Genomic DNA, 12,771 nt, shown 5'->3' on the forward strand with positions numbered 1-12,771 from the left:
TTTTTTTAAAGATTTTATTTATTTATTTGACAGAGAGAGACACATTGAGAGAAGAGCACAGGCAGGGGGAGTGGAGGGGGGAGAGGCAGGCTTCCCGCTGAGCGGGGAGCCCGATGCGGGGCTCGATCCCAGGACCCTGGGACCATGACCTGAGCCGAAGGCAGACGCTTAACGACTGAGCCACCCAGGCGCCCCTATACTGTTTATTCTTTATATTCTTAGCTTTTTTGTGTATATATGATCATTTCCCCCTTCTCTGCATATTGGAATAGACCTCATCTTCTCACATATTTGGTGCAGATGGGGTTTAAATTGGTTTAGATGGAATCTTACATTTTACTTTTCCTGATGGATTTAATTTCATTCTTAGAGCTCTTTAGATTTTTTTTTTTTTTCAAGTTGTTAGTGTTGGTTTGTGAGTAAAGAGAAGAAAATTTCTCCTCTCAACCTTAAATGTTCTTGTTTCTTGCATTAGGAGAAGGAAAAGGAAAATGAAGAGGAACATCAATAAATGACAGCCATCTGGGAATTGATAGGTCAATTTTAATTAAATAGTTCCTTAAGGTGTGATAACTGCCTAAGAGTGTTTTTTTAATATAAAATAACTTTATTTTTATGAAAGTAGTATATGAATTGTAGAAAATTAAAAAGCACAGATAACATAAAAGTAAGATAACAAACACTATTCTCACCACCTAAAGATTTTCACTGGTAACATCTCTGTATATATTGCTTTATCTCTCTTTATCTACATACATGTGCACACACTCCTGTTATGCTCAATAAAAGTAAATCACTTGTGGAGCTCATATGCACAGATCCTCTTCCCTTTAAATTCTGATAACATATGTGTGAGAATATATTATTGTTCTATTGTAGTGTTTGATTTGAGTATTTTCTAAATCAACTTATATTTTTACTTAAATCAACCCTTATGTTTTGTATTTCATCATGAGTGTGACTACTTCAGTGTCCTATAAGTGGTTTTCATGCAAAAAAAATTTGTATTAATCATTATGTAAAAGAATGTAGTTTTAAATCTCTAGTTAGGAAGATAACTTTGATTTTGTAAATTATATTTCTGTTACCTTATAAATATAATCTTCATAATTTCTTGGTCAAGGTTTATTGTTAAAAATGAGCTCTGACTTTTTCAGGTTCATTTTTTAATTATATCAATAAATTTAATAGTGGTTATTTGACCTTACTCCAGATAATTGATGTAGTGGTTCTTAGTGGAATTTTTGGGACATGGAACTGCCTCTCATTTAATGGGTTAATAATTATGGGTGTTTGGAATATCTGTCAGTATTTATTAGGAAGTTACCATCGTCAAATGTAAAATGTTGAATATGTTTATATCTGTCCTTATCATATATACTCAGTTTTCTTTTGTTAATATAGACTGTTTTAGAGGTAATAGACATGTACATTAAAAAAGTAAAAGTATATACAGAATAAAGTTTCTCAGGAAAATATTTCTTTAATATTTGTAGAAGAATCTACTTTTTATTATCATTTCAGTAGAGTCAGCTGAAGCCAGGAATGTTTGCTTATTGCTGTTTAGGTGATGTATACACAAACTTGTAAAAGAATATGAATATATACTACCTTTTCTTTTTTTTTTTTTAAATATACTACCTTTTCATTAATATTCATCTTTGAGTCTTGAATGACCTTAGGGAAGCGTACTTGATGAATGCTGTAAAAATAATGCAGTTTACAAAAAAAGAAAACCTACTGAAGTTAGATAACATAGCTTACATTAGGTAAAAGATTTGGGGTTATTAGGACAATTGGAGTAATTTGAATGGGTTTGTGGATTACATGGTATTACTGTATCAATATTTGTTGTACTGTGGTTGTATATGGGAATTTCCTTGTTTTTAGGAAATTGACACTGAAGTATTAGGAGTAGTGGGATATTATGTCTGTAACTGACTCTTAAAGATTTTGAAAAAAGTGTGTGTGTGCTTGCATGTGTGTACATATTGGTGTGTGTGTTTAGAGATGGAGTAAGACAAATGTTGTGAAATGCCGACGATTGGGGAGTGTGGGAGAAAGATATTTGGGAATTCTTCATGCTATTCTTAAAACTAAGTTTAAAATTATTTCAAAAATTAAAAGTTAAAAAGATTTAGGTTGGGGAAATGTCTTAAAACTAAAGTACTCCATAAAAGTTGCTGTATTTATCGACGTTTAGAACCACAAGGGACTTTGGAGATCTACTTTAACTCCCATTATTTTACAAATGAGGCCTTGAGAGCGTGGCAGATTAGATTTAACAGTATTCTAATGTGGACTTGTTAAGTACTAATCAGCATGACTACAGTTTTTTCTTAAAGGGTCATGAGGAAGCCATAGTCTCTTAGAAAGGTTTGTTATTTTTATTTTTGCAGGGTGGTCAGCAAACCTCATATCTGAATATATTAAAGCCATATTAATACTCAGAGAAGAAAAGAAAAACTTCAAGGAGTAGACTTTGAAATGGGTTATATATATATTTTTAAGATTTTATTTGTTTATTTGTCAGACAGAAAGAGACCACAAGCAGGGGGAGCGACAGGCTGAGGACGAAGCAGGCTCCCCACTGAGCAGGGAGCTCGATGTGATTGGGTGGGGGCCTCGATCGATCTGAGCCGGAGGCAGACGCTTAACTGAATGAGCCACCCAGGTGTCCCCCTGGGTTATATGTTCTAATTAAAAATGGCTGACTGGTGGGGCACCTGGGTGGCTCAGTCGTTAAGCGTCTGCCTTCGGCTCAGGTCATGATCCCAGGGTCCTGGGATGGAGCCCCGCATCGGGTTCCCTGCTCGGCGGGAAGCCTGCTTCTCTCTCTCCCACTCCCCCTGCTTGTGTTCCCTCTCTCGCTGTCTCTCTCTGTCAAATAAATAAATAAAATCTTTAAAAATGGCTGGCTGGTTTTAAAAAATGACAAGATTTTGGAACCCTGTATCCTAAATTCCATTCAAGATCTTTACAGAATAATAAAATAGTTCCAGCTAGTGTTTCCTGTTAGTGCGGTTTTAAGAATTTTGACAATGTAATTAAGCATTATGGATAATTCAGTACAATATAATAATTCCTCGTCTTCTTTTGTCTAAGGATCACTGTAACAAACATTTTATCATGTCTGATTGAGCAACATAGTGTAATATGTGAGGAGGAGCATTAAGAGCCTAAACTTGTTTTTAAACTACAAAAACAAAAAAGGAAACAAACTTTGGGAAGTGTTGGTTATGTCTGTTACCTTGATTGTGGTGATGATGTCCCAGGTGTTTGCATATGTCCAAACTCATCAAATTGTACAAGTTAAATATGTGTGGGTCTTTGTATATTGGTTATACCTCTAATAAATCTGTAAAAAATAAACAAAAAGCATAAACTTGTTAGTGAAGAAAATTGAAGGTCAGTGAGAAGTAGGGTTTTTTTCTTCAGTAAGAAAAAAGTAGTAAAACCAGTTCTAATAGAAAAAAATAATACAGCAAAAGATTTCCTAGGATTCCTCATATGGTGTGTAGAGAACAACTTCATCTGGGATCTGTGTTAGAAGACTTTATTTAGCCGAATAAAGTTCTTTTATCTTATTTTCATTATTTTAATTTGTATTTAATATTTCTAGGTAAACAAAATTCTGAAACAGTGTAACAATTTGGTAATAGGATTTATAAGTTTGTATTTGGAGGATTTAAAACACTAGTAACTGGATCACTACCAATTTGCAGAGAGTTAGCAAAACTAATTCCTAAGATCACAGTGAACATGCTTAACCACTTCATTGCACTAGTGAGAATTTGCTTTGTTTTATAAAGTTAATTCTTAATGGTATTAGTGCCCTATTATTTTCTGTCTCATATATGTCTCAATAGTGCCCTATTATTTTCTTTACATACATACATATACATATATATATGTATTTGTAAGTGAAGACACCTATTCATTGTTTTCTCTATATGCTGAGCCCTAACAGATGGGCAGTAGGCATAAATTGTTGGTCACTGCTGCCGGTAAAAGAAAAGTTGTGTGATTCCTGCCTCCTTCCTGACATTTTCAGCAGAGCCTGTTGCCTGGACTTGGGTTTGAGGTTTTTGGCAATATGAAAATGGCAGGGGGAAGGGAATAAGCATGTCAGTTTTGTTGAATTCCTTCATTCTAGATCTCTTTTTAGAAAAGACATGTACTATGTATAGAGCTAGTGCATATCTCAGTAATTCCATTTCCTGAGCTGTGCAAATATTGTACATGTTATTGACCTTTCTAAACCTCAGTTGCCTCATCTGTAAAATGGAGAAAATAAGCACTTTTACCTCATAGCCTGGGTTTGACGATTGACTGCATATAGGGGTATATAAAACAACTATAGCAGTATCTAGCACATGATATGATCTCTGTGTGTGTTATTATCTTTGAATGTATCTATTATTTGGAATTATTTTGCAGAGGAACTAGGAAAAAATTGAAGTGCTATTGATATTCAGGTAACATAAATCTTTTATTAAACTGGAGAAATAATTAGAATGCTATTTGTATTTAAGCAGATAGGAAGAAAATTATTTTTAATATTGGTATTTGTTTTGTTTTAACAGGTATCAGCAGATGTTGCATACGAACTTGGTCTACCTTGCTACAATAGCAGATTCTAATCAAAATATGCAATCTCTTTTACCAGCAGTAAGTACCTTTAAAATTGTGTGAAGTAGACAAAATCTTACATAGAATTATGAACAGGATAACACATTTTTGTTTAGTGATTTTAAAGTTTTGTTTAGTAAATTCTGCCCTCTGAGAACATGAGGGTATTCTATATGATGTAAAAGCTTCATTGTTTTGCCTTCATATTTAATTTGAATCAGTTCACCTAGAATTATTTCCCTCCCTGAAGAAGTTATATCCATTCATCCATTCACCCACATACTCACCCACCTTCCTACTTATTTATTTATTTTAATTTGTAATTGTACATATAACTTATGAATAACTGTGTAGTATTTCAAAGCAAATCCCAGGCATCATATGCTTTCCCTGGTAAATACTTCAGTATGCATTTCTAGCAGAGAAGCAGCATTATTCCACCCAACAAGATTAACCAAAATTTCTTAATGTCTTATTATACTCAGGCTATCTTCAGTTTTCACTGATTATCTTAAAAATACCCAAATGTTTAAATGATTGTTTGCTGCAGAATCCAAACAAGGTCCACATGTTGCATTGGTTGGTATGTGTGTGAAGTCTCTTTGAATCTATATTAGTTTACCTTTTTTATTCTCCATTTATTTGTTGAAGAAACTGGGTCATATATTTTGTAGGGTTTCTTACATTCCAGATTTGGCTGATTGTATCCTCATGGTCCTTTAACATGTTCTTCCATTTCATCTCTTATTTCTTATAAACTGATAATTAGGTAGAGAGGCTTGATTAGAGTTAGGTTCAGTTTTGTGTTAAGAATATTTCACTGAAGGGCCCCTAGGTGGCTCAGTCAGTTAAGTGTCTGACTCTTGATCTCAGCTCAGGTCAAGACCCCAGGTTGTGATCCCAGTCCTCTGTTGGACTCCACTTAAAAAAGAATATTTCATTAATGGTGCTGTGTATTGTCTATTGTATCATATCAGGAGGAACATTTTGGTTGTTCCATTTTTAGTAATATTAAGATTGATCAGTGGGACTGGCTGGCTCAGTTGGTAGAGCATGCAACTCTTGATCATGAGTTCAAGCCCTAAGTTGGGCGTGAAGTCTACGTAAGGAAGAAAAGAAAGATTGATCGATGGGTGCAGTTGATACCACCCTGATGAATCTATTAGAGTTCCCCATCAACCTTTCACTTAATGGTTTTAGCAGTCATTGATGCTTGTTGACCAGATCTGTTATTTCATATTGGGATCACAGAATGATGAATTTCTAATTTTACAGTTCCTTCTGTATTTATTAGCTGTACTTCTTTTAAAAAAGAAAAACTTCCTTTCATCAAGTATTTGGTTATCCTGAGATAGAGAGTCCCTATATGAGAATCACGATTAAAGGCTGGTTTCTAGCCTCTTACCAGTTTTCAGAATAACAAGTTGGCCCCTAGCAAACTGTGAAGGTGACCAGTGATTTTTTTTTTTATTATTGTCATCTAAACATACACGTTTTTATATTTTTAATGTGTCCATTGCAGTCATTCTTTCTGATACTTCAGATTATTTCCTCTTTGGTCAGTGAGAGCCTATTCATTTGGTTGCTGTGTCCATCTGACGTGATTCAAGTATTCTTGTATAGCTTCTTTTCCTTCAGGATTTGAGAGAGCTGTCAGGCTGACTATAGTTTCTTCCCCAGAACTATTCTGCCTTGGCTATTTTTTCAGGCAGCACTTTTTCTTTTTTCTTTTTCTTTTTTTTTAATTTATTTATTTGAGTGAGAGAGAATGAGAGATAGCAGGAGAGGTAAGAGGGTCAGAGGGAGAAGCAGACTCCCTGCTGAGCAGGGAGCCCGAGGTGGGACTCGATCCCAGGACTCCAGGATCATGACCTGAGCCGAAGGCAGTCGCTTAACCAACTGAGCCACCCAGGTGCCCAGGCAGCACTTTTTCTTTCTTTCTTTTTTTTTTTTTAAAGATTTTATTTATTTATTTGAGAGAGAGAATGAGAGAGAGAGAGCATGAGAGGGGGAGGGTCAGAGGGAGAAGCAGGCCCCCCACTGAGCAGGGAGCCCGATGCGGGACTCGATCTAGGGACTCCAGGATCATGACCTGAGCCGAAGGCAGTCACTTAACCAATTGAGCCACCCAGGTGCCCCAGGCAGCACTTTTTCAGTGGGAATTGATATTGACCACAATTTGGATGTTTGGGGCATTCATTATTACTGGGTTTTCATTGTTTCTAGGTATTTTTTTTTGGTGGACAGAACTAGTAAATACATTTTTTAGAAAAAGAAATAAAGTGTTGAATTAGTGCTATTTCCCTTCTGGAAAGGTTTTTTACTTAGCTTTGATTTTATGTATTATCTCTTCTCTCTTATTCTAAAACTCTCTGTTGTTCCATTTTTAGTAATATTAAGATTGATCAGTGGGACTGGCTGGCTTAATGACATTATTGTGGTTGTTTATTTACTTTATACTACTACATATATGAAGTAATTTCAGTATAACAATACCAAGATTGCCACTAACAATAAGATGTTTGTCCTTAAGATCTGTCCCACTAGGAATATATAATCAATACATTTCTTTTTGACTCTGAAATAATTCATGTGGTTATTATTTTGAACTTGATTACCAGCTAGGTGGAATTTATTTTTGTGAATGGTATGAGGAATGGGTTCAATTTCAGTTGTTTCCATATGGATAGATTTCTGTTCCAGCATTATCTATTGGAAAAACAAAATGATAACTTTTCTCTGTTTTGTCATGCCACCGATTTCATATATCAAGTGTCCATATATATGTGGGTCTCTATTCTGTCTCATTGGTCTGTTTTTATAAATTCCACTATCTTTTCACACTTGTCATAGTCTTATAAATCTTGATGTATGTTAGAGAAATTCTTATGTTTTTCAAGAATATCTTGGCTATCTTGGTCCTTTGCATTTCCATATATGCTTAAAAATCAGCATGTCCAACATAATCCTGTTTGATTTTTATTGAGATTATCTTGACTCTTGGGGAGAATTTATATCTTCACAACATTGAGTCTGTCAAATCGTGATCATTGCATATATTTTCGTTTATTTAATCCTTCAAATATCTTTCAGTGGAGTTTTATGATTTTCCCTGCAGAGGATTTGCACATCTCTCATTGGACTTATTGCTAGGCACTTCATATTTTTTGAGGCTATTTTAAGAGTCTTTGTTTTTTAAACAAAGATTTATTTTCTTACTGCATTTGCTATTTACACGGAAATGCAACTGATACTGAATTTCAGTCTTGTTCAACTCTTATTTCTAACAATTTTTCTGTAGGTACCTTCTGTTTCCTATACTCACGAACAAAGTTGTGAATAATGAGTTTTGTTTCTTTCTTGCCAATCCTTACACCTTTTATTTCTTTCTCTTGCCTTACTTCTCTGGCTAGGACCTCCACTACATTCCCGAATAGAAGTGGTGATAGAGGACATCTTTATCTTGTTCCTGATCACAAAGGGAAAGCTTTCACTGTTTGACCATTAATAAGTATGATGCTTGCTGTAGTTTTTTGTAGATGCCTTTTATCAGATTAAGGAAGTTCCCTTCTGTTTCTGTTGTGCTAAGTAAGAGTTTATATTTGAATGAATGTTAAATTTTATTAAATACTTCTATTGCATCTAATGAGATGATCATAAATTTCTTCTTTTTTAATCTGTTAATGTGGTGATTTACATTGATTTACTCTTTAATGTGCAGTCCATCTTGCATTCTTGTAATTAACCTACTTTTTTATGACCCAGTTGGTCATGGTCTTTGGTTTGGTTTGGTTTGGGCATGGTCTCTTAAAAAAATGGCTGTATTCAGTTTGTTAAAATTTTGATCAAGATTTTTATGTCTTTGTTCTTGAGTGTAATTGACCTTTAATTTTCTCTTCTTATAATGCATTTGTCTGGGTTTTATTTTGAGGTTATGTTGGTTTTATAAAATGAGCTGGAAACTTTTCCTACTTTTTCTTATCTGGAATAATTTGTATGATAAAGCTACCGTTTCTTAAATGATTGGTGTACTTCTTTAGAAAAGCTGTCTAGGTCTGGAGTTTTCTTTGTGAGGCAGCTTTTGTTTACTAACTCAATTTCTTTATTGGTTACAGGACAATTTATAACATATATTTTATGAGTTGCCTATTTTGGTAAATTGTGCTTTTTAGCATTTACTAAATTTTCAGATTTATTAACATAAAGTTCATGAAATAATCTTGTCTTTCTAATGTCCTCAGGATCTATGGTGATATTTTCTTTTTTATTTTTAACATAGTTTATTTATGCCTTCTCTTATAAAATGTTTTTGATCATTCTTGCCAGTTGTTTATCCTTTTTTTTTTTTTTTGGTCTTTTCAAAGAATCAGTTTTTGGCTTTGATTTTCACAGTGGCAGCATTTCTAGAACTTTTTGTTCTCAGAACCTCATTATACTTAAAAATTATTGAGGACTCTGAAGAACTTTATATGGGTTATATATATTGATATATTTGTAAGTATTCCTCAGTTTTAAGATTAAGACTGAGAAAATTTTTGAAGTATTTATCAGCTCATTTAGAATGAACAATAATAAACCCATTGCATGTTAAAGTAAATAACGTTCTTTAAAGGAAAAAGAACTATATCTTTTAGAACAGATTTAGTGAGAAAGGAATAGCATTGTTTAGTAATTTTGCAAATTTCTTTCACATGTCTGAGTTAATAGAAAACAGCTGTATTCTCATATCTACTTCTGAATTCAATTTAGTGTAATATGTTTTAGTTGAAGTAGAACAAAATCCAGTTTCGCTCAGATACGGAGTTGGAAAAGGGAGGACTGTTTTAATAGCCTTTTCAGATTGTTGTACAATAATCTTCTTTGATAGTACAGAGGATCTCAACAAGTGTTTTTTCTAAAGGTTATTTGCAGTATGGAATCTGAAGCAATATCAATAGATTTTTCTTATTCTGGTACATTGGAGTTCATTGGTCTGTCCTGCATTTTGGATGGATCTTCTAATCATGGATAATTTTGTAACATGTTTGGTCATTTGGGAAATAGAAGTGCATTGAGTCATGTACATCCCTAAATATTGACATATTTCATTAGATGATACTAAAAACCACATTTGTTGAAATCACCACCAGTCTCATGAGAAGTTAAGTATTAGGATGCTGTCCAACTCAAGATGGTAGATATTCCCATTTTCTTCCCGATTTTTCCTTGAAAGGTCAAGTTTAATCATTGGCAGCAAATGCTGTCGGTTGTTTTCCAGGCTCACTGTGTTCATTTTTGAGCAAATGTCTGCCAGATACCCAAGCCTGGTTTGTCTAGCAGTTGTTCTTTCAATTAAAAATGGTGTTCCATGAAAACTGCATAGATCAGCAAGCAACTCAATCAGAGTGCTTTCATCTTACTTTGATTTGCAACAGATATATTTATTATTTTCTCATTTTGTCCCAGAATATTTAAGTAATTTTTACTGTTTCATCAAGGACATTCTTAAGTGAAGTGACTTTTTTTTTAACTGCTAGTCTGGCAATCAATAATACAGTGATTTACTGTAGAGTTTGGTGCCTTGATTCATGCCAAGGCTCTAGCAGTTACACCCACTCTCTTACTTTTGCACCATTGCTTTAAATATCAACATGGCATAAAAGTCTTGTTACGGAAATATTTTGACCTTTTGGACTCTTTTAAAAGAGTCTTGAGGACCACATTTTGTGAACTATTGCTCTTTTGTTTGAGTGTGATTAATTTCTGATCTTGTCTTTATTATTTCCTTTTACTTTCTTTTGCTGTATTTTGCTGTTCTGAATTTTGAGATGAATGCCTACTTCATCAGTTTTCATTTTTTAATACGCATATATGCATTTAAGGGCATAAATTTCCCCCTAGTCATAGTTCTAATATGTAGTATATTCATATTGATTCAGTTCCAAATATTTTCTAATTTCCAGTATTATTTCTTCTTTACACATGGGTTGACAAACACACTTTTTAGTTTCCAAACATACGGAAATTTTATCATTTTTTTATTAATGATTTCTGGCTTTATTGCATGTAGTTACATAACATTTTATATGATTTAGTTCTCTGGAATTCTTTGAGATTTGTTTTCTGTTGCAGCATATGGTCAGTTTTTACAGATGTTCTATGTATACTTAAAAAGAAGGTGTATTCTTTAGCCCCTCAATGCCTGTATATATTTATTGGATCAAGTGTGGTGATCTAGTTTGAATCTTCTATAGCTTTACTTTTTTTTTTTTAACCTTTCTGATGCTTTGTTCTAGCAGTTACTGAGAGATGTATGTTTAAAATGTATAGTTGTGGATTGTCTCTTTTTCCTTATAACTCTTCAGAGTTTTAGCTTAATATGACATTTTGAGGCATTGTTAGTAAGTGCACATATATTTTAGAATATTACAGGTCTGGTTCTTTGTAACGTTGTCATTATGAAGTATTCCCCTCTTTCTGTCTAATAATGCATTTTGTCTTAATGTCTATTATCCAATATTAGAATAGCTCAGTTGGTTTCCTTTAGTGTTTGCATGGTATATTCACCTTCCATTCCCTTGTGTTAGAGATATGAACGGCATGTAGATTTTTTTAAAAATCCAGTGTAGCAGTCTTTTAATTGGAACATTAAATCTATCCATTTATATTGAATGTAATCATTCATGTATCTGAGTTTAAAGTTACCATCATACAATGTAATTTCTCTTTGTCTCATCTGTTGTATATTCCTTTTTTCTGTTCTTTTTTGCCTTCTTTTAATTATTTTTTTATTTCTCTTTTCTAGTTTGGAAATTATGTACTTATAAAATTAATATTCTTTCAGTGGTTATTATACTGTTTGTAATGTGCATCTCAGACAATTCATGGACGCTTGGATACTTTATTTCTATTCATTCCTCAGTGACTCATTTATTGTAAGGCATTTTAAATCTTTACATGTTTACTCACAAATGATTTTTTAAGTTAGTGTTCATTAGAGTTATCATCATTGTTACCATTTGTGATGCTTTTAATTTCTCCCTTCATTTACAACCTTTTTTCTCAGATTATTTTCTTTTTCCTCCCTGTAGAACATATTTTAGTATTTTCTTTAGGACTGGTTTGCTTGTGACAAATGCCTTCAGGTTTGTTTGTTGTTTGGTGATCTGAAAATGCCTTAATTTTACCATTGTTCTTACAGAATATTTTTGCCAGGACAGATTATTGTTTTCCAGCTTGTATCTATTGGAAATATAGTTGTTGGTGTTACTATTTTGAAGTTAATCTATTTTTTGCTTTCTGAAGTCTTTTTCTGAAGTCTTGCTGTACTGTCTGTAGGTGTGGAGTTCTTTGATGTATCCCGCTTGGTGTGTGTTGAGATTGCTGAAATCTGGGAATTGATGTCTTTTATCAATTTTGGGAAATTATCAGCTGGCTTTATAGATTGGTTAATATGTCCATAGCAAATGTTACCTGCCCCCCCCACCCAAGTTTGGGCCCACCTCTCTGGATTTTCTTTCTTCTTCTGAACTTGGCCTGATCATTTTTTACCTTTTTGTCTGCTCTTCCATATCTTTAAACATATTTTTAAAATATTTGTGAGCTTTTTTTGTTGTCTTCAGTGGAGAGTTGTTTGAATCCTAGTTTGCCATTACCTTAGATGATTCTTTTAAATATTAGAATTGTATTCTGTTTTGCTGTCCATGGAATAACTAAGAGAATATTAGTTACTTTTATGGATTCTCAAATATAACTGTTTCTTTGGAGAGAGAACAGACACTTGCAGAATGACTGCTATGCATTGACTCCCTTCAGTATTTCATCCTCAGAAGCCTTTAGGATATTAGTCCCATTCTATAGTTGAGGAAATAGAGTCTCAGATAGGTTAATTAACATGCCTAGGGACTCATAGTTGGTAAATGGCAGCATGGGATTTGAACCCTGGCCTTACTGAAAGCAGTTTGTGCATTATGCTACTGTGTCTTGTTGCTACTAGGATGGAAAGGAAATAAAATCCTGACCAATTTGCTCTTAAGGTGGTGTATCAGGGTAGAACTTGGCTAGGTCTTCATAGAGTTTGAATCTGAATTTTACAACCTGCAGTGTCTTGATTGTTCTGTTATGTTGTTATGGAAATGAGTGCCTTTATCATTATCGGAG

The 12,771-nt window shown here is 33.7% G+C and overlaps 1 protein-coding gene across 5 annotated transcripts in view; it reads left to right on the forward strand.

Moving 5' to 3' along the window:
- Positions 1 to 12,771, forward strand: part of SS18 (SS18 subunit of BAF chromatin remodeling complex) — a 90,699-nt gene that overhangs the window by 7,655 nt on the left and 70,273 nt on the right. For 4 of the 5 annotated variants that reach the window (XM_031041669.2, XM_006745568.3, XM_006745569.3 and 1 more), the window contains exon 3: positions 4,587 to 4,671. In XM_031041669.2, the coding sequence (XP_030897529.1) occupies positions 4,587 to 4,671 (85 nt within the window). Of the gene's footprint in view, positions 1 to 3,895; positions 4,479 to 4,586; positions 4,672 to 12,771 lie in introns of those variants that run through there. The other variant, XM_031041670.2, reaches the window with a different exon arrangement.

This window comes from Leptonychotes weddellii, chromosome 13 (assembly GCF_054177405.1).
Source record: "Leptonychotes weddellii isolate Sample4059 chromosome 13, ASM5417740v2, whole genome shotgun sequence".
In the NCBI taxonomy this organism is placed as follows: domain Eukaryota; kingdom Metazoa; phylum Chordata; class Mammalia; order Carnivora; family Phocidae; genus Leptonychotes; species Leptonychotes weddellii.